General features: G+C 40.4%; 1 protein-coding gene across 2 annotated transcripts in view; it reads right to left on the minus strand.

Annotated features, from left to right (window-relative positions):
- Positions 1–23,083, minus strand: part of CDH13 (cadherin 13) — a 432,177-nt gene that overhangs the window by 30,951 nt on the left and 378,143 nt on the right. For both annotated transcript variants that reach the window (XM_041458638.1, XM_041458637.1), the window contains exons 9-10: positions 16,320–16,502; positions 15,099–15,352 (exon numbers count right to left, since the gene is read on the minus strand). In XM_041458638.1, coding sequence (XP_041314572.1) covers positions 15,099–15,352; positions 16,320–16,502 — 437 coding nt within the window. The remainder of the gene's footprint in view (positions 1–15,098; positions 15,353–16,319; positions 16,503–23,083) is intronic.

Genomic DNA, 23,083 nt, shown 5'->3' on the forward strand with positions numbered 1-23,083 from the left:
AAAAAATCTGGATTAAAACTCTATTGTGCTCTATATAGGGATGACATAATGCAGAGTTTTAGAGATCAGCCTGCTTCCCATGGAGCTCCCTCTTCTCCACTGTGCTCTCATTACCTTTTGCCTGCACTAATTAGGGCAGCATATGGCACCAGGAAGAGCAGAAAGGGAACCTTATTGCAGCACAGCAATTCTCCAGCTGAACCACACTCCACACTCATTACTGGGGACACACAGCAATTTTTCTGCTTTTTGGCCACGAGATAAGAAAGGTGTTCCTGCTCCCAGGCTGGGCTGGGTTATGAGCTTCGGGGAGGGCAAAAACCATCAAAAAGCACATATATATATATATATATATATATATATACATATATATATATATATATATATACACACACACATATATATATACATAAATACATACACGCACACATATATATATATGTGTGTGTGTATATATATATATATATCTATATCTATATCTGTATATATACACAGGCACTGACCCCCAAGAGAACACTGCATTTGACCTGAGACCGTGGAGAAGGCTTCCAAAATTGAATGATAGGACTGGGATTGTGGGTGTGGAGAAATGTGTGGTACCACAGGGTGAAAAACTCAGAGTTTAAGGGTTTAGAATATAGTAATAGGTATAAAGCAAGATGGAGGTTTTAGGGTGGAGGCTGCTCCTTCCATTCCAAGGCTGGGAATGTACATATATATATATATATATATATACACACACACATATATATACACATAAATACATACACGCACACATATATATATATGTGTGTGTGTATATATATATATATCTATATCTATATCTGTATATATACACAGGCCCTGACCCCCAAGAGAACACTGCATTTGACCTGAGACCGTGGAGAAGGCTTCCAAAATTGAATGATAGGACTGGGATTGTGAGTGTGGAGAAATGTGTGATACCACAGGGTGAAAAACTCAGAGTTTAAGGGTTTAGAATATAGTAATAGGTATAAAGCAAGATGGAGGTTTTAGGGTGGAGGCTGCTCCTTCTTCACCTTCTTCTCCATGGGTTTGGGTGGTTTTGTGTAATTGGATAAAAAAGTCCCCATTGTGGCCACAGGTAGTAAGTTAAAAGTAAAAATAATTTAGGTGTCATTTCTTAATTAGAGAGTTTATCCTTAAAAGGCCTTGTAAAGAGAGAGATACAGCTCCATTTTTACTTTTTTGGAGTGAAGTGCTGTAGAACTCAGGGTCTGTGAGACTGTGACATACATAAGGACTAATAAACATCTGAGTCCCAACAAGAAATACCATCTCACACATGACAAAAAGAAGTTAAGACTCAACCCTAATCCTGTCTGAGCAGGCAGCGCAACTCCAGTGCCAGCCTGGCCCTGACCTCAGAGGTTTTGGCCCTGGAGGTGGTTCCTGGCCTCGAGGGAAGGGTTTGCTCCTGTTTGCAGAAAACCATGCACCCATCTCCCCAACCTGAGCTAAAAGATTCCTCATCTCAGCTTTGTTTTGTTTGTCACATCAGGGATTTCACAGGCTGGCTTTCATCACAATCCTCCATCTCCAATGATACCCTCAAAACAGAATGAAAAATTAGATGAAATTCAATTTGCAGTCCCCCGCCACTGAGAAATGTCAAATGAGAAAATGGTTGACTAATTAGTTATTTGTGTGGAGAAATAATGGTGTAAACCCCTTGGTAAACATGAAGAAAGTAGCAGGAGAGTCATTGCAACTCAAATAATAAAATAAATCCAATCTCAAAACCTACAACAATTAATCAAATCAAAATAATAAAAATGTATTAATGATATGGTTAAATAAACTGTTCTGGAAATGAAAATATTTTTCATTATTATTGTACAGTCTTTCAAACATTTCTCTGTGCTGAAACCTAATTTTCTCTTTTTCTTTCCTTTGGGGCAAAAAACCCTCTAGAAGCTGAGGTGTAAAAAAAAAAATTTAAAAAATCCACAAACTCATTTATGTATGTTTTAATCAGAAGTGATTAGGGCTATGGTTAAATGAAGCCAGAGGCCATAACTATCAGAATTATTCCTAAAGCTAGGGAATAATACACCATATCTGGGACTAACACACTGGTATAATCAGGTTGTTACTGTAAGAATAATTGTCAACACATGCAAATCAGTAAAAGTTTTCTCATTGTAGCAATTGTGCCTCAAAAGCTAATCAGCATCAGATGAGCTTCAGGGTCTTTTACAAACTACCCAGAGAAGGATTTTGGCAGCAAAACTCTGTCAAAGTTTCTGCACATGCCTGTTCTTTGTGCCTGTGCTCCCGCTGCAAATCCATTTGTTGCTCTCCCTGTCCAAGAACTGCCCTGGTAACTCTTGAAAAACTGGGAAATTTTTAAAAGAGCCCAGCAGATTCAGCAGTGAAATGTCAGTATTGAACACAGCTGGGAAACAACACATTTTACAGCCTCTCCAGTTCTTTTTTTCCCTAAGGGATGGGCAGAAAGGAGGCTGGAAGTGGCACAGGCTGGGAAGTTTTGATCTATTTGGATCAATACAACTCCTGCTGGACTGAGGCTGCTCCCAGCCAAGGATTGCCCTGGCAGCTTCCAGGAAGCCCCAGCTGTGCCCTGGCTGACACCAAAGTCCCACAGGAACCCCTGGCCTGGAAACATCTCCCAAAACATCTCCCAAAAGGGCAGGGCAGGGCACAGCAGCACCATTTACATCCTAAACCTGCAGCCAAATGTGGATCCAAACACATCCAAATATGTACCCAAACATATCCCAGCCCTGGCCACCGTTGACTCTGGGACTCATCTCTTCCAGAAGGAAAGGAATCTGTTTCTGCAAATGAATTTCCAAGAGGGAAGGGTAACAAAAGCGCCAAGTAATCATTTCAGCACAGTTTGTGTCTGTGCCAGGGCAAAGCCTGCACAGCCCTGATGCCTCAGAGCAGAGTGAGAGCAGCACACACCCCTGGGCACCTTCAGCTGCCTCTTGCACACTCACTTGCCTCTTTTGGTGCCTTTTCTCATCAGTAGTTTACAAAGAATTGCAGTCTAGTATAAATCTGGAGGACACTGGGTATCCCAGCAATGGGGAATAACATCTTGCCACTGGGAAAATAATTAGTAATAAAGTCTAGAACTCTTACAGGCCTTTCTCTCAGGACCAGGAAATATCAAGGGGAACATTTTGGGAATTAGCTCCTGGAGATTTAGCAGAATTTCTTCCTTTGGTATTGCACATTAACAAAATTTCCTGTTAATGACAGACATTTAGGAAGGAAAAAATATTCACAGATGACACAAACAGAAGAGACACAACCTCAGTCTGAACATACACACATGGGATCCCTAACTACTTCCAAGGCACTCAGAGTTATTAACAGGAAGACTTTTCTCTGTCCTGTCCCTTACTCCATGAAGTAGTTTTTACTTCTACAGTTCTAGAGGAAATCCTAGAATGGTTTGGGTTGAAAGGGATGAGTATTTGCACTTGCATTTTCTTAGCCTAGCAACGAAACCCCCCCCCCCCAAAAAAAAAAAAAAAAAAAAAAAAAAAAAAAAAAAAAAAGGCAGCCTAAGAAAGGACAAAATTTGCCACACAATAAATTGGCTGTGCAAGAAGTGGCAATTCAGAAGGAAAATCCGTGAAGGCGCTGATGGTGCCGGCAAAGCAGTGACAGTATTTTCCTGTGCAGAATTTTCCTGTGCTGCCAGAGCTGGGGCATTCCCCAGCTGGCTGAACTTGACCGGGGCTCATTCCTGACACTCAGCTATTCCCAAGGCAGAGCACAGAGATGATGGGACAGAAACAATGCTCTGCTGACTCCAGAAAGCCTCTGAGTTTCTTGGCAGGTCGCAGCCTGGCAGGAGAAGCAGCCCAGCCCTGCTCCTTCCCTCTGCTCTGAGCGCACAGCTCAGTCCCCAGCTCTGGTTAATCTTGGGTGGGACAGCCAGGATCAAACGTGCTGCTGCTGCTGCTGCTGCAGGGCTCCCTCCTGACACTCATTTTGGTGAGATGTTGGCTGCTAACCTGCTGATTACAAGTGTGTTTTCATGTACCTGACAGGCGTAATCTTGAGTGGCGAAGATCCACGTTGGAATCCAGACTTCGCCAAAGGAAAAGGAAAACTCTGATCCTGGGAGCTGAGCTGAACCTGGTCCAGGCAGAACCTGTCAGTAATATCCTTTTGCATGTTGAAAAGCTTGTTTCCTGCCATGGTACAAACCCTGTGTGCATCTGAGAGCTTGCTCTGATGTGCTGCCTACAACAAATCCACTCTGCACAGCACCATTTCTACATCGTGTTCATCATCATAACAACCAAGCCCCCTTCAGACACATATTAACAACATGACAAATGCGTGTCATTTAAGAGATCTGCTGGCCACTGATGGAAAATGTGAAGAGGTTAGAGGGGAAAGCTCCAAAGCAGTTTTCATTTATGACACAAAAAGAGCTTTCATTAGATGTTGTGGGCTTAAGCACTGAAAAAACAGGAAATGGAAGATTTACAGTTGCTTGTTTAACCTTAATTTACCACACTGAGAGTGCTGATAAACTTTTTTTCCAGGCCTTGCCTTATTGCAGGGTGCTGCCAATGAGGTAAATATTTTACTTTTTAATTTATTTTTATTCATTTTACTTTAAAAAATAGATTTTAAAATAAAAAATTTAAATATTTTGAGGTAAATATAAATATTATATATATAATATATATAATAAATACATTGGTAGACTAGAATAAAATATATAAATAATAGAAACAGAAATATAATGCATATAAATATAAAATTATATATATATTATATATTAAAATTCTATATATATATATAAATAAATATAATTAGAAAATAAATATTTTACCAGTATTCCACTATTTGGCCATATATAGTTTTATTTTCTGCTTGATATCCATTGCATTCAGTGCATACAAATATAGTGCTCTGGGAATGGAATGTATTTAATCTCCTAAGATTCTATGATGCCCTAGCTCCTTCATGCTGGTTGACCCTGGGTTGGATACCCAGGAGTTAAACTTCTCTCACCCTTTTCCCATGTCTTTTGGGATCTGAATGTTTTGCCAGCCACCTTCCATGCAGGTCCAGAGCATCATTGTGAAGTGAATTTCAATGTTTCAATTTGACAGACAAAAACCTGGAAGCCTCAAAACCTGTAAAACTAAAAGAATCTGGGTTTTTTTCCCCCTTTGAAATGACAGAAGCTGTAATGAAAAGCCTCACCTGGCTGCACAAAGAAGGACTTGTTCAAAAGCACAGTTATACAAAGATTAAAGCAATTAGGGGCTTTTCCTTCTTTTTCTTTTTCCTGGCACTTCAAAACCTAAACTCTGCAGCAATTTCCATGAGTCTACTGACTTAACACCCTTGACATGAACATGTGCAAAACTGAGACAGTGTTGGGTTTTTTTCTGGGCTAAAATGTTTTTTAAACACTGGTTAATAACTTAGACATTTTCAGGGCCAGAAGATGCACACCTTGTTCCCCTACTAATAGAAAAATTCCTTATTTTAGTCCTGAAGCATGATCACATGAAGGCTGGGGCTGCATTTGTGTAAAATCCTACCAAGGACCCAGGGCTGAATCTCCAGAGAAGCTGGGCCTTAGGAAATGAGAGTTCTTGTGGAAATTTCCCCTGTGCAAGAGGAAACAGTTCTCTGCCAGAGCCATTAAAACAGGGCATTGTGTAAAAATTCTCCAGGGTTGGGAGTGTGCAGTGAAATCTGGGTGAGAAGGGTTGGTATCTCCAAGGTGGAGCTGAGCACTACCCAGAGGAGCTGCCCAAGAGATTCCATGGATAATAATTATCTGGCTTTATGCAGAGCAGGCATGCATGTCTCTGTAAGCATATTTACCTAGAGTATAATGGTCATAAAATCAGGAAGAAGTCAGTCCCTAGTAATTCACATTTGAACCAAGACTGAATCTGCAGGCTTACTGCTGCTTAACAAAGTGCATAATTTCACTCTTACTCAGAAACTATTTTGCAGAAATTGGCATCCTTATTACAAAGTTAATAGAAAAATTCCAATTGAACTCTACAAGGCGTTTTTCCTATTACAGTAACATTGCAGAGCTCCATTTAGTGAAAATGAGTGCTTAAACCTTCTGACAATTTCTTCACTGAACTTCAATTCCACTCCAAGGATAACCAGCAGCGAGCCTGGAAGGAGATGGGGCCTTTGTACCTTGAAATGCTCAGGCTGGGGCTGCCTTGCCACTGAGCAGTGGCTGTGAACACAGGACAGGAATTCTGTGTGTTTGGGAAAGCTCCTGCTCCCACATGGAAAACTACTCCCAGATTCAGTAGGAACAGAAATTCTGTGTATTTGGGAAAGATTCTGCTGCCACATGGAAAATGACTCTCAGATTCAGTAGGAATTTTGCCACTGAATTAGAAGTGTCCATGATTTATTCTATCCTTAGTCTGGAGATGGTGAATTAATGAAATATGGCCAGAATGTCCCTGACAAGATCTGCTCAGTGCCATCCAAGAGCTTTACCTGCTTTAAAGAGCTGAATTGCTTAATTAGACACTTTCCCTTCCTGGCAGGATTCAGGCCTGGGTGCAGCACCAATCTTTCTGGAAATCTTTGATTTCAGTGCTTGGTTTTAGAGCTTTTGCCATCGTGTAAAACACCACTGGTCCCTGGAGCTCCAATCACACTTATAACCAGCCCAAATAAATTTCTATCAAAGCACCGCTGAAAGCTGTAACTACACACAGATGTTCACACACGATCAAACCCAGCTGAGTGAGACTCCAGAACTCAATAGCTTTAAAATATTAAGAGAAATTCATAGCCCCCTTTTCCCCAACAACACGGCTCCTCACACTGTGTCCTCAAACTTGATAGCTAACTTATTATAATCAAGATACTCTTTACTTCTTCCACAGAAAAAATCCTGCCTTTTCTGAGACTAGAAGAGAACAGTAATGACAAAGTGAGTTATTGTCTGGATCTGCCTTCCACTGCAAGCATAACTTGTGACTGATAGATCCTATTGTTATATTTCTCAAGAAGATCTGCAATATTGTTTAGGCAGTGACATGAAAAATGTGCCCTATAATTTCACAGTTCACAGCCATTCATTCTGAGTGCTGACACGGTTGAAATCATAATGTGGCATAATATTGTTATGCAGGATAAAGACAGAGGGTCTAATTAAACTCCCCTTAAATGCTACATTCATCCTTATTAATCAAGAATTCAGGATTCTAAAGGTAATATCAAGGCAAGTTGAAATTGGTGACTGTGGCTTATTTGACTTCATGGAAACACAGATTTTCAATGCTATCATCCACAGCTTTAATATCAACATATTAGGTATGATTTATGCCAACAGAGTGGAGCAGTGGAAAATTTTAAGAACAGGATCTTTTGACAAGTATTGTCAGGAGTGATGAAGTCTAGCTTCAGGTAGTTGGGTTCTGGGCAAAACTATGAATCATGGACTAAGAATTCCTGGGCCCCCTGCTTCAGGTAGCCTTTAATAATTTAATTCAGATACTTCTACTATTTCAGAGACCAATCAAGGGGAGAGAGATTGATTTTTTTTTTTTTCCCCCTCTCAGGAAAGGGACACTGTTTTTCAGAACAGCCTCACTCAGTCTGGATAAAAATTTCCCCCCTGCTCTCCCTCCTGGAGAGGACAAGGAAATAAAGCTATACCAACCTGGTTATGTACATTAACCTATCCCCAAACCATGGCAACTGCTAGGAAGAGCAAAGAATCCAGAGAAGATAAGATATGAGCATAGACAAGGCAAGCAGGGAAGCTCCCTCACCTCCCAGCAAGGCAAAAACTGCTATAACAAAGCTCAGCCCCAGCTGGTGAGCTGGGATTGGCCTCAAGCGCTGAAAATCAAGATATACAACAGCAGAAGGAAGTAAAGAAGAGGTCAAATATCTGCCCCAACACAGAGAATATCATAAAAAGAAGACAAAAAGAAACATCGGGGGGAGACTTGGAGGTGTCCCTGACTGTGGGAGGCACTGGAAGCAGCTGGGGGATCAGTGATGCCGGGGACCCTGCCCTGCCAGCAGGGAGGTGCTGCCAGGCTGGTGGTAAATTAAAGCAGCCAGGGAATGCCTGTGAGCACACAGGGACTGAATGACAGGGCTTGGGAGGCAGCTATCAACATCTGCTCCCAGCTGGGGGGAAAAGCACATCCTGCACTCTGCAGCTCTGCTGTGGGAGCTGACAGAGATGGAACTGGCTCTCCTGAATGGTCAGCACCAGGTGCTGTCCGCAGCTTTTACAGAGTCCAGCTTTGGCAGATGTTTCAATTCTCTCAGCAGTGGAATTTAATTCCAGTCATTTGTTCTCTTCTGTCCCATCTCTGTAGCTCCCACCTGAGAATTTTTGTTTATTTTCTTTCAAACCACCTTTTGCACAGGGAAACTGGGGCTAATTTGGCTCCATTTTCCCCCTTCCAGAGTTACATCAGTGTGGTTCTGGGTATGAGAGGAGAATAAAGGGGGTACAGCTCCAGAAACAATTTTACTTCTTTGTCTTATTGCTGTAGGCCTAAAGAGTTTGCTGTATGGGGAAAAGAGGGGTCATTTACTTTACTCAGTAAATGAAAAGTGGAAGTCAGTTTGGTCAAACTGCCAAAAAAACCCCCAAAACAAACAAAAAAAAACAAAGACAATGCAAGTTTGTACTGTATTTTCCTTCAGATATTAGTTCTATGAAGTAAAATACAAACATCACAATAATTACCCACTCAGACAGTATTAACACCTTCAAGGAACAGTGTCAGTAAAAAGATTGCTGTGTAAAATACTCTTGAGCCAGTGGCCACTGAGAACCTGCAGTTACAGGCAGTGGACAAGGGAACTGCCCAAGTCCATTCTTTCAGAATTGATTAAATCTCCTCTTTTCTGGCATTGTTTGCTGGACACCCCAACACCCACAGCTCTCCAGAGTTGCTGTTTCTGTGTCTCTGAGTTCACAAAGACAGAAGAGAAAAATCCTTTCTTTGCTTCAAGCAGATTCCGTCTCTCCCTGCTTTTCCATCTAACTTAAAAGAGAGAAAGGAAGAGAAAAGCAGTGTACACTGCTCAATACACAGCAACTTCAGATCCAGAGATGCACTACAAATTCCCAGTGGCTGGGTTCGGGCAGGCCATCAATAAAACTGCAGAGCCAACTCGAGATGCTCCTGGGTATAACTTACAGTGAAAAACTCTGCTGCTGCATGCTGAGAGCATGGCTCAGCCATTCATTTGTAACAATGGAGCTATTCTTCTGTCTGCACAAGGAAAACAAATCTCCTGTTGTTAGGAATCAAAGACAAGTCCTTCAGACTCTAGGAGACATATTTAACCATGACTAAGTGTGTTGCTTCCTAAGCATTCACTCTTTAAGTCTTCCTATCCCTCTCTGATTATGTAGTACTTCTGGAAGTGATTGGAGTGTATCCCAAAAAAGCGAATTTATTGACCTCCACCAGCAACGAAAGTGCTTTAAAAAGGCTTGATGTGCAACAAAGTATGCAAAATTGATCCCTTAAGTGGTTGTGAGCAATGTGATGTGAAGCCTCATCCTTGTTCACAGGGGGTTCAGGATCTCTGGAAAAATCCTGGCAAGAGACATGAAAAAGGCTTTTTGAATTGTCTTTGTGATTCATGGCTTATGCATTCTCTGTGTGGAAGGGTGGGGATTGGCACCCAAGGAAAGGAACAGAAGTAACACTCACTTTTTCCAGAGAGTTCTCCTTAGTTTTCTCAACCAATTGAGATTTGGGAGAAACTTACTGAGCTGTGAATCCATTTCAGTGTGGTTTCAGAACTATTTTATAGCATTTTTGGCAGCATTTTTTTTTTGGACAAAAATCATGGCTGCCATCGATCAGAGGCCACAACATTTCCACTGATTTCCTCCAACTCCATAGGCACCAACCCCAAAGTCAGGATGATCTCATCTAAAACAAAACATGTCCCAGCAGCAACAATTCCTTTTCCCAAAAGCATTGACCAGTCCATCATCCAGAGGTTCTTGGTGAGAACACAAACCATGCACAGAATCATCAAGGCTGCAAGAGACCTTTGAGATCCAGCTACAAAACAAGATCCAGCTCCTAAACTGCATCTCCATGTGCCACATCCTGACAGCTCTTGACACTTCCAGAGCTGTGTCTCCACCACCTCTCCAAGCAGATTATTCTGGTACCAACCACCCTTGAGTGAACTTTTTCCCAGTGCTTAATCTGAACCTCCTCGGGGAAACTGAGGGCTCTCTCTCTCCTCTCATCCTTTCACTGGAGGCTTGGCAGAAGAGACTCATTAGAACCTTCTTCAAGGCAGCAAAACCCACAATCACTCTTAACTCAGGTGGGTTCAGCCTCCTCCTTCCCCTCTCTGATGCTCCAGCAGGAAGCCCCATTAATGCTTAGTTTGCAGCATAGAAAAACGCAATTTATATCAAGAGAAACAGAGTCCATTCCCTTCCAGACAGAGCAGTAGCTGTTATTTGGAAATGCTGACAATAATAAATGACTTTGCTCCTATTTCCAGACTTGGAAACAGTGTCCCTGTGCTTCCAGGAGCCACCTGTACTATGTGGGGCAGCTTGCTATAAATATTACCCATAAATATATACCTTATTTACATACAGAGCTTCAGATATCTCTGCAGCCTTTCATGTTCCCATGAAACTTGGTGCAGTTTGGGTTCTGAGTTCTCCAGCTTCAAATGCTGCATTTTAATTCTACTTAATGAATTAGATATGCTTTAGAGCTGTAATAAACTTTTCTTATGAAGATATTTCTGAAGCATTGAGTCACATTGCTTACTGAGAATAAACAATATGTTTACATAAATAATTTAAAATCCAAGAGCACAGTAGGTAATAAAAATATATTGCCATGATAAGCCACAAAACCAGAAAACAACACTGCTCTAATTAAAAATTACAAATACACTGCAGTAAACAACTTATTTACACGTAGTTAAAAGTTTAACTATTGAATATTCTGCACTTGTTGAATCCCAAAAAGGGAAAAATACTGAAACCAATCTCTTCACACAGTCAAATATTGAGAACCATAACTGTGTTTAATTAAGATCTACTGTTAATAATGGGTTTCAGAGTGCGGTTCTTCTTTTAATTTCCCAAGGTAGAAAATGTTATTAAATTTGGCCTTTAACTTCTCATTGACATGTACACTTAAAACTTCTGATTAAAATTTCAGAGGTTGGGAAGAAGTACCCAAAATTAAACTCTCAAATCTGGCACAAAAATAACAATGGTCCCTGATTAAGAAATCAAATTTCAGAAACTTCATTACTGTTCTATTAATAAATTGTTGGGTTATAATTAAAATGGGGCCTGCTGGATTTCTTTCATTTTTTTAATTCTAGAAAAGATGGAAACTGGAGAGAGATTTAAATGCTTAAAATAAAAAAGAAAGAAAGGAAAAAAGAAAGAATGGATCTGAGAAATGTGACCCAGCTTGAACAGGTTCTTTTTAAGGACAAGGAGAGTGGAACAAGCACTGGTTTCCACCTCTAATTTCCAGGATGATGCTCCCACCTCTGCCTCGAGTTCCTCTGGAATTTTAGTGCCAATGGAAAGGGAAGAGCTGGCACTGTGCAAGTTCTGCCCCTCGTGTGCAGACAAACAGCCACAGCCCCAGGTCTGGGATTTGGAGTCTCATTTTTCTCACTGAAACACATTTTTTTTGCCAGCTTGTTTCAGCTTTGAAATGAAATTCTTCCTCAGCCTGCAAAAACACTTGAAGCTGAAGAATAAGAAGGAAAATTGCTTCAAAAGTACAGCTGTCTTCAGGAAATTTTACAAAGTAAGCCACGTTTTTCAGAGATAAGTAATTCAATTCTGATTCAGATCTGCATTGTTCAAAGAATAAATTCAATCTAGTTGCAGACAATGGCAAAAATGCTTTCTCTACTCTTTTTTGTTGGTCTTGAAATGCATTTATCATGTTATATCTAGTAGAGTAACTAAATTTCCTGATTACAAATAATCAGCAGCTCCTTCTACAAGTTCTATACAGAAAATTAACTAAAAATATCCCTGCAGTTGGATATATTTCAGTTGTAACAGGCTGGAAAAAAGAACCCAAAGCCCACCAACATCATTAATTCTCTGCTGGTCTGCCCATTTTGAAGAGATTTAAACATTGTTGGGAGTGATGTACATGGTTCACACAGCACAAATCTGAATTTCATTGCTTCTTACAGACAAAACATAGTTCACTCATGGTCATTAATATTCAATTAACTCATTTAGGAGCCCGTGCTGACCCTGCTTGGCCTTTATTTAACCATATAGTCACAGCAAGGACTGATAGCACAATTACAGTCTGAGAGCCACAAATATGGAATCAGTGCTCTGTAAAAATCCTGCACATGGTCCCAAACTCTAAACACACACCTGTCTGTGGGAATTGGAGGTAAATATTTCAGCCAGACCCTAACTAGTGAGTGGTTTTGGCTGTTATACATGGAATTTCACCCTGTCTTTAATTCCAGATGCTGTTCTCATACCAGTCTATCTTTTTCACTGCTGGCACTCAGGTGTTTCAACACCTGCCAGCATTAAAATATCTTTTAAAAATGCTGCTTTATGTTTTCCTGTTATTTTACCAATAGGACTGACAGGTATTCAAATTAGCCTTTTCCTGGTGCATTCTACCATTTCCATTACATTTGCATTATTTTCCTCTGGCTTACACAACCACTTCCATTGCCATAGTTCCTTTATATGATCATCCCTCATTCCCAGCCCAGTCTAGCTTAATTCTTCTCTTCTTTTCTGCACATAAAAGGAAAAAAAATTATCTTGCTTTTGACTATAAGCCTTCCATGCTTGGCTATGCAGATATAGTAAAACTTCTGGGAAAATTTATTTTATGAGTTGGTCAAGATTTGGGGGTTCCTTGGCAGACAGTTGCGTGGTGAACTTCAGAACAGGTTTAAATTTCTTAACTGTTTACACTACCCTTAAAGCAAATTGAAGAGTATTCAGTGACTCACTGGGTGCCCTTTAAATTCAGGGTCTATGTAGTTTGGAGAAATTCAGCAAAATCAGTAGGTCAAGGGGAAAAGTTCAGGTAATAGCTCCCTGATTTTTGGCTTTGATAACAAAATCCTTACATTTTCATGGCTTTTTTCTTTTAGCATCACAAAATCAGGTGTCATATTTATGAATGTTAGTTTTCCCATCTCCCATGAAAATACATAAATTATGGACAGCACCAATAAATTAATTTCTTAAACTCAGTGCAAAACCCAAAGGAAATAAATACCTGCACAAGTCAGGTTCTGAGCAAAGCTGCTGAGGGTCACATTACCCTGTCTGACAAGCAACAGAAATTCCATCCATAGGCACAAATTTTTGTGTGTGAAATAAGGGGTTTTTGGAGCAAAAGCTAAACTTAAGAATAAGAAATTATTCTATAAATAAATCCATTTAGAAAACAAGGGAAACAATGTGCTAAGAATCATCCTGCAGATAAACTGGTATTTCAGTGGTAGAAGTAGGAGAAAAGCTGAATTATTAATGTCATTAATAACATTATCTTTGAGGTGATGCAGAGAACTGGAACTTTTAATTACCTGCCTTGCCTTTTTCCTCCTTTCTCAGAGATGAGCACACTCCCCTGCTTAAATTCACCTCCTCATCATTCAAATCCAAGTCCTTTGCAGTGACATTTTCACCAAGACTTGCTGCTGACAGAGAACGTCTCCAAGATCAGCAGCTTTCTTCATTGTAGAACAGTACACGTGTCAAACCTTCTTTAAGGACTGCACAATCACTGCTAAATAACCCTGTGACAGCAGAGAGATCTCTGCCCATGCTCTGGATTGACAGAGCCATTGTTCAGCTGCAGCTTAGAAGTCATTCTCACAAGAAGTTTATCCCCTTTTATATACACTGAGACCTGGGGGAAATGATACTTACAAGGAAAAATGAAAAATTAAACACAGCTGTAGGTTTTAGTGGTAGTGCCTAACGTGTAATTCTCAAATGATGAAAAAGCCAATTTAGTTTTAGAGAACAAAGTGGTTGTTTTTTTTCATTTTTCATAGAATCTGAAGCCAAAAGACCAAACCAGGTGGATCAAAATAGAAGAAGATGATACCACGTAATACCCAGGTTTGCTCCTTGCAACATGGCACAAGTGTGGGATTATATTATTACAGCACAGAAATAATAATTTATTTTAATTTATCTGCACAAGGCCAAGTCTTAGCTTCCTTTAGCTTCAGTCTTTCACTGTGAAATATTTTCTCAGCTCTTGAAAGTAGATGGACAGTCATTATTTTACTGAGGGACACTATAAATGGTCATAAATTGATTTAAACCCTATGTAAAAGAGATGCATCACTTCTATAGATATTTTAAATTTTATATATCTTCCCTGGCTCTCATGAAGGAAGAGGAATAAACAAGCAGGTTAAAAGTAATTTTGAAAGTATGTTAAGCCATGTCTATTCCTTGTGGCTCTTGATTGTTCTACTGTAGGAACCTCATGGTGTGGAAAATGATTGTTGTTTGTCTAATGCACTCCTGTGTTTTCAACAAACAGAATCTCTAATTGCAGGACAAAATATAAATTGTAACTTCTTACTAAGTTAAGCATAATTCTGCACTGGCAGGCAAATTCTTGGGCACAGAAGACATCCCCACTTGGTGGAGGATGAAAATGAGAGGGAACTGTGTGGTTGTGTTTGAGGGTCTCCAGGATAAGGGAAGACATGAGAATCTTGACTCTATATTTCAGAAGGTTGATTTATTATTTCATGTTATTATATTATATTAAAATGTTTTACTAAAACTATACTAAAAAGAATAGAGAGAAAGGATCTATTAGAAAGTTAGAAGGGAATGGAATGGAATGAAAAACAAAAAACCTGTGACTGTTCAGAGAGTCCACACAGCTGGACCATGGTTGGTCATTAAGCAGAAACAATCTACACGGACCAATCAAAGATGCCCCTGTTGGTAAACAACTTCCAGACCACACTCCACAGCCACCAGATAGTTATTGTTTACATTTCTGAAGCTTCTCAGCTAAAATAAGAGAAAAATAAAAACATCATAGTAACAGCACTGCTCTCACCTGATGGTCTGGTGCTGCAGAGTGTCCGGGTCGGTGGCGTTCACCGTGAGCACCACGCTGCCAACGGGGATGTTCTCCTGCTTGGTCACTGCCATGGGGTTTGGGTGGAACACGGGGCCCTCGTTGACGTCCTCCACGGTGATCTGCACGGTGGCCGTGGAGCTGGGGCCGTAGGCGATGTCTGGGATCAGCGGGTCTTCGTTTTCCACTTTGATCAGCAGCGTGTGAAAGGCTGAAATCTCGTAGTCTAAAGGCTGCAAAGCAGAAGATCAGAGAGCAAAGGTCAAAGACAATGCTTAACGCTTTTTCCTTGAGCCCACAGCAAACTTGCAGGCAGCAGAATTAGCCAGAAAGGGAGAACAACATTCCCTGCACGTGGAACTTGACGAGAGTTCAGGATTAGACACACTCAGTTCTTATGGAAGATAATAAACATAATGGACTTAAAAACCCATGGAGACATCCCGCTGTCCAAGAGCTCACATTTTGTTGCCATACCTCATAGACACAATTCAGTGCTCATCTATACATGTTTATTTATATGTAGCATGTATTTAACAAACAAATGAGTCACACTCAGTAGCTACTCATGACAATAACACAAGCTGCTTTCTCCACGCCACGTCCTGAAACCAAAGGCAAATGCATGCATTTGTCTTAAGAATTGACAATGCCTCTTCTGAAGCCAAAAAGAGAGCATTCTGGCACAGGCAGCAAACAGGGCTATTTTCTTATTCTTTTTTGTATCTGTTAAGTTTGAGACGTGGGATTGTCTTCATACCAAGACGGGCAATAAATTTTCCTATGAGACTTTAGAAATGTGGGACCAATCCACTTTTGAAACATGGATTCTCTCTGAATCCATGTCCTTTTCTTCCCTGCTACTTGCATGTGTTCTCTGAGTGAGAACAAAACGGGGCTCTTGAATTCTAATTGCACCTCCAGCAACAAACAAAACTTTGTTGTCAAATGTCATTATTAATTGTGATACTTACTGCAACCCTGGCTGTTATTTAAGCACAACAACTAGAACAGCCAGTCCTTCTGACTAAAAAAATGTTACTGTGACACAAGAAGGGGTTATACACACAGTTTGGACAAGGGCTGGAAGCCAACTTTACATCTTCCAATAACCTATCCCTGCTGTGCCTTGTTTTATGCAGTGAACCCAGGGGATGAACCTGACAGCAAAAATACAGAGCAGGAGGAGACTGTTCTTACCTTGACAACAGAGAGCATTCCCTCATTAGTCTGGGGGTTGGTGTGGATCTCAAAGCTCTGCCCTGGGTTCCCATTGATGATGGAGTAGACAGCTCTCCACGCCCCGGTGGTGGGGTCGTCCCGGTCACCCACGGTTAAATTCACTATTACACCTGTGACCCCCTCCTTCACTGTGGCCTGGAACTGGAAAAAAAACACAGAGGAAATCATTACTATTTCCACTTAATAACCACACACACACACAAGAAATATCCAAGGCAGCATTAATTATTTACCCCAGCAGGAGGAAGATGGAATCCTTGACCGAAACTTTAAATAATGCATTCTCACTTGTGAAATACGAGGTAGCACATTTCAGCTGCTCTCCACTTAATAGATGGCAGATAAGCAGTGATGTGATAGGGATGGAGCTTGGGAAGGTTCTGATCACAAAAAGACAGTTCAGCTCATATTACTGGAAAGTGAAGCACGAAGAGACCCGCAGTTCCCAGAAAGGGAACTGAGGGAAGAGAAATCTGCCTTGTACAGATCCCTGTTGCCTTCAAATCCACTTTTACTTACAAATAAATCCAGTTTTGTATTTCACACTTTTTTTTTTCATGAATTATCACACACACATTTATTTTTCACTGCACTGTTGTCAAGACACAAAGGAGGTCTCACAAAAACCATTCCCAGAGCATTTTTTTGAGGCCTTGCTCTAAGATACTCAAAAATAATTGGACCTCATGCTACCACTTTGTCTGCATAACTAAAAGTCAGTGTTGCTTTCTTTTTGTAGTGGAAGGATTTTTTTATGACCTTGTGAAATGCGTTGCTGGATGATTCAACCCTGCAAGAAAATTCTAGTTTATTCTCCATCATTCTTATTTATGTAGGAAAAAAACATTAAGCAAACCATTGGAAAAGCTTGCAAGGGTCAGACTTAATAACACTCCTCACCTTTCAAGTACTTGAGGTTGACGTGCTAAAAGCACTGTATAGAAGAGTGATAAGATAATACCTGCTTTGGAGGTGGATAAACCAGGCTGATAACAGACCTAATCCTGAGAAGTGCTGAACATCAGCACTGCCATTACAGATCATTAGGAAATCTTAGCATTTCTAGGGATTAAGCCTTCAAAAGTTCAAAATTACAAACTTTAATGGCACAAATAGGTTTTGCTGTACGTGTGCTCCTTAAAAGCTGCATCTTTGGTGACAATGCATCACTCAAGGGCAAGAGTCACCCAAGTGGCTTCAAGACCTGAATAAACTAAATGTCTTTTCCCCTGTCTTACAGAACACCAGAAGTCATAACACTGTAGAACAGTTTGGGAAAATATCGAATCCTGAAAATGGCGTTTTATTAATATATAGATTTCCCAATCTGGACAAATAGTAGGTAAAGTGGATTTCTTCATATAAAAATAAAGAAAAGATGACTATGTCTTCCCCTGTGTTCAGTTATCTTTGTTTTTCTTCTTTTTCCAATAGATTGGATTTATCTTTTCAAACCCTTTTTCATTTTTTCTGTATAATTTGAGTGCATGCATTCAGTTCAAGCTTTCCAGCCTTAAACCAGATTTCATAAAGGGATGACATTAATATGTCATTTCTATGTTCCTTGGTGTATCTAACAAAGAATTTAAAGGTTCTTTTGATTTTGATGGTTAATAAGTAACAGGTTGTGATTGAGCTTTGTTTCAGACAGTTCATTAAGCTCATTTGAAATTTAATTAACTCTAAATGATAATACAACAATATTTTCACTTGCTTTGAAACAAATTAAAAGGAAAACTCTATTAAAAATCTTGGAAATAACAGAAGAATGATTACCAAGATTGTGCTTCTTCCAGCTCAGCCAAATGCTGTCACCATCAAGCAGACTTGGGTACCTCTTACTCTGACTGAAAAGAACCAATTAGCCCAATTGATATTTTATGTTATTTCATATTGTCTCAACTTGAGCATGTATAATATGAGACATCAGAACCATAAAGGTCAGAATTTTCCTCCACCAGTGTTCAGTACCCAACAATTTCCATTCAGCTGCATAAAAAGGTGACCAGACTTCAAGGAGCCTAATACTGAAGAATGTAACCCTTAGATTTGACCAGGCATCTGCTCCTAATTCATATTGATCCTTGGGAAAAATCTTTTCCTTAATCCTCCAGTCTGATTCAATTAAGTGTTCAGTACTCTTTAGCTCACCTTGGGAACTGTAAGAGCTGTTCAGGCAAAATATTAAAAGATATGGCTGTTTTCTTCAGATACAATATTGTGAAGCCTGTGCAAGAAATTTATTATTTTTACCCCACCAGTGCCAGACTGTGATGGAAAAGGTTGCCATGGTGTGCCAGATAGTTAAAAAAATATGGAATTTCAGGCTGAGGATCTCTAAATCAAGGATATCTCAGCTGGGATTGGCTTTCTTCTGCATCCCTATTTTCCCCTTGTTTAGGAAGAGCTCTCAGTAACTTCACAGCTGCAGAGAGAAAGGGCACAAGGACCTGCTGAGGGCACAGCACTGCTGAGCTTCTGCCTCCTGCAGGTCAAGGAAATGCCAACATCCCCAGGGAAAGGCTGTGCCGAGCCAAACAATTCCAGCTACAGTGGTACCCTCGCCCCTAGCGTCCTCCACATTTTGGAAACAGCCATATAAACACAGATATTCGGAGCTGTCTGGAACATTAGACTAAAATCTGTTCAAGATGGATGGAAAAGCAGAATGATCAGACCACAGAAGTTGTCACAGAGGTCTGCTCTAAATTTATAACATGAAAAGTGTAATAAATCACAGATTTGTGATTGCAAAAGACACATATCTACTGTGAAACCGTGTGGCCTAGAAAAATATGGTGTATTTTATCTAGAAGGTGAACTCTTTTGTCTATTCAGTCACCTTTATTTAAGGAATAAATCTCCCAATGTTTAGAAAAATGTGTTTCGCTTGTACCGTGTCCCTTTAAAAAAATAAAAGTAAAAAGGGAATTTAAAAACTAAGAAAGAGCAAAAATAGGAATTAGATTTGGAAACAGAGAAAAAACAACCACAGGTTCCTCATATTTCACAGTGAAAGGTTTATACTCTCAAAGCTTAACTGGGAAAATCTGAACCAGTACTCTAAAATAAAACCCCACAGTGGCTAAGACAAATAATTGGATCACAAGTTAATTGATTTTACTCATTTTAAATATCTGCACATCCCCTAAGCACCACTATAAATTAAGAATAAAGTATATGAGCTCAGTACTTTACTTAAACTGCTATCATTTGGACCCATTTGAGCACTAATAACTTAGGAGGTGAATACCCTGGGCCAGGGTGGGTTTGCTGGAAGGAAATGTGTGAATTTACTGCTTATGAGTATCTGAAATGTGAGGTTAACCTGCTCTGTGATGTGCCACGCTGCTATTTATTGTGCTTATCATGCATACAGCCCAGAGATTTCAGCAATTCTGTCATTTTTAAAGTTTTAGAAATATAGGGGAGAAAAAAGACGCAGTTCTTCTATTTCTGTACCCAAAATCATGTGGCAAAATACACAGAAAAGGGACTGATAGAAATTTAGAAGGAAACTGAGTGAACAGCAGTTAATGGGGAACTGGAAGATTTTTAGGAAATGTAGTGATGGATGTAGATGAAGAGAGTGAGGCTCGTGAGGGTGCATAAATAGACTGGAAAATGTAACAAGTCAGCAATGTTTGCACCATGATGGACTGAGGGGAGCAGATAAGGACACTGGAATTCTTGTGAGGGATCACCAGAGTGGTTCCACAGGGCATGGAGGTCCTGGGGGTGACAAGGAGCAGCTTTTATTTCTGACAGCACAGGAGTCAGTACAGGGATGGCAGGGAGAGCAGAAATGCTCAAACCAGCTGTGCTCAAACACAGCCTGAGCAGAGGAGAGTCCAACAGACTGCTCCTCCCTTCCCCGGATCTTGCAGGCTGAATTTAGTGGTTGCATCCTGCTGGAGCCAGGAGTAACACTGAGCCAAATCCTCCTGCACACTGAGCCCTGTAAGGAACTGATGGCACCGTGCACTGGCAGTTCTTATCCACAGAAAATTCCTCTGGATGGTCCCAAGACAAACCGGTCTTGTCAGATTCCCACCACACAAAAAGATCTCTTTGCAAAATGTTATCACCTGAGAATCCAGGCACTGACATTGTCCCACACATTGCTGGAAGTGGTACCCAGACCATACTAAAATCAGATTCTTGTCTCACAGCCTCTTTTAAAGCTCCTGTAGTGAATGGGATTCTGTTGACTGACTTCTCAGAGCAGATGAAGAGATGAACTTCAGTGCATCAGAATCACCTGGGTGTCTCCTGTCCAGCAGCAGCCTGAGCACAAACAGCACCTTTAAAAAACTGTCTCAAAGGGGGCACTGACACCCAAATTAAAGAGCTGCCACAAGCAGCAAACACAAAGCAAGACAAACGTGCCTGGGGTCGGTGATCACCACCCAATGGCTCATTAAGATTCTGCACGCTGTGATTTCCAATCAGAATAAACAAATTAGAACTCTGTGTCAGTTTGCATTTATCAGGGTGATATTCCAGTGGAAGGTGTTCTGTGCTGCTATCACGTGTTTGCTTCCTCTTCTATCTACCATAAAAGATGGGAAATAATGGGATGTATGAATTCATATGTCTGAGTTAGAAATTCCACAGAGAAATTGTATTATTGCAATTATCTCCCTCCACTGAAGCCCACTGCCTTTGTGATAATATTTTGTCTGTCTAATTTCTTGAGAATGTGATGACAAGTTATAGTCTCTTGCAACCTGCTTGCTCTTTTTGCCTTTTCCTTTGCATGCTGCCATTCAGTACAAATGCACCTGAGCTCCCAGGATTTATTTGCCAAGGAAACAAAGCATTTTCCATAGCTCTGTACCTGGAACATCTCCAAGTACAAATGAATTTTCAGAGTGGTCACAAAGGTCTGCATTCTGGATCAATCAGGAATGAGAGTCTCATAAATGTCAGAAGTGAGCATTTCAGGTGGAATTCAGTGGGACACAAAGCCCAGTTTGCCAGAGAAGGATAACCCAAGTCATTGGTGCTCGAGGCAGGGGCAGTACAAGGAGGAAATTGCATTTGTGCAGTGACCAAAGTGGTGCTGCTGATCCTGCAGCCACTTTCCTCCCATCCCAAGGGCCCAGGGTGCTGCCCTGCTGAGCTGGGCCCCTGAAGGGCTGAAAAACTGCACCTGAGCAAAACCAGTTTATGCCAAACCCTCCACTGCAGCAGCTGAATGGAAAATGGTGTGGCCAAAGCAAATTGCAACTTGGTGTTACATCTCCCTAATCTCTTCTGCAGATTTTAAAGGTATTTTACTTCTAAGGCTGTGCACAGCCTTTGCTCTGTGGGCATGAGCAGCAGCTCTATTTCACTACAAAAATATCTGTATTAAAGTAATGGATTAGGTTGATGTAAGCTGCACACCAAGCAACACATGAAACACTTGGAAAGCCATTTAGATGAAAGACACCACATAAATATAAAGCATCATCATGGCGTGACAAGGATTTGATGGTGTAAACGAGATGCAAAACAGAAATTATAGCTGTGAGTCACCTAAACAGGCTTTATTATTGTCATTGTTTTACTGCCATAATGCTGGCTCGTAGGCATTGCATTATTTCTTGACTGAAAGTGTTTCTTTCAGCTTATTCTATACTTTTTCTGAGTACATAATATTCTTCCACCTCCCTGGTGAAATTACAAAAAGAATTCAATCGTAGCTTAGAAAAAGAAAAACAAAAAAACCCAAAAAAACAAAACAACAAAAAAACCCTTTTCAAATATGTGAAATTGACCATAATAATTTTGAATGCATTTTCAGTTTTTACTTTTGGATGATTTTTCACAGCCCCTGAATTGAAAATGCTTTGTGATCTTTCAAGGCACACACCAGTTGCTTTACAAAGTAAAAGTAGGACTCAGTAATGAAGGACTGAATGAATATTTTTGCCTGCAAAATCTTTGTCTGCAAGTCTGCAACAAGAGCAACCAAACTGAAAGATCAATTAGGTAAATGGAAGGCTAAGGATTCAATTCTGCTCTCTGGAACATGGCTACAACGTCTGCAGGCTCTCAATTTGTGCCTTTTTATAGAAAAACACAAAGATGCTTAAAACCACTGACATTCATCATGAATGAGGAAAAAAAAAAAAGAAAAAAAAGAGAAATTTTCAGCATGGTTTCATTTTGCTTTGCTGCTCACCAGTCTGCTTGGAAAAGTACTCAAAGAAACCAAGAAAAAAGAACTTCTTAATTAGGCTCCAGGTAAAAGTCCCTCTGGGGGCAGTTTTCCATCAGGCAAACTATTTCTGGGACTGAGACCACTTCAGGTATTAAAAGTCATGATTGAGTTGTAGTGGGTTAGAATGAAAAAAAAATGGGGTAAAATGGATAGAGGGAAGGGAAAGAGGGAGGGAGGGAGGGAGGCAGGAAGGAAGGAAGGAAGGAAGGAAGGAAGGAAGGAAGGAAGGAAGGAAGGAAGGAAGGAGCTGCCTGTAAGGTTACCATTGTGAAGGGTCCTCCTGTCCCTCTTGCAGACACCACAAATCTGAAAACTTCAGAAGATCTATGCCTCACAAAAGCCTTAAATTAATTTACAGAACTTTCTCCCTGCTTCTTCCCCACAGCAGTACTGAGCTGGTGCTGGTTTCAATCCTCTATTTATGTGCTTGCACAAGACTAAAAAGCCATTTGGGAACTGTAAATAAGTGATGGTGAAGGTTACTTGAAAACAGCTGCTTTTTGGAATTATT

Source organism: Pyrgilauda ruficollis, unplaced genomic scaffold, assembly GCF_017590135.1.
Source record: "Pyrgilauda ruficollis isolate IOZ18807 unplaced genomic scaffold, ASM1759013v1 scaffold13, whole genome shotgun sequence".
Lineage (NCBI taxonomy): Eukaryota > Metazoa > Chordata > Aves > Passeriformes > Passeridae > Pyrgilauda > Pyrgilauda ruficollis.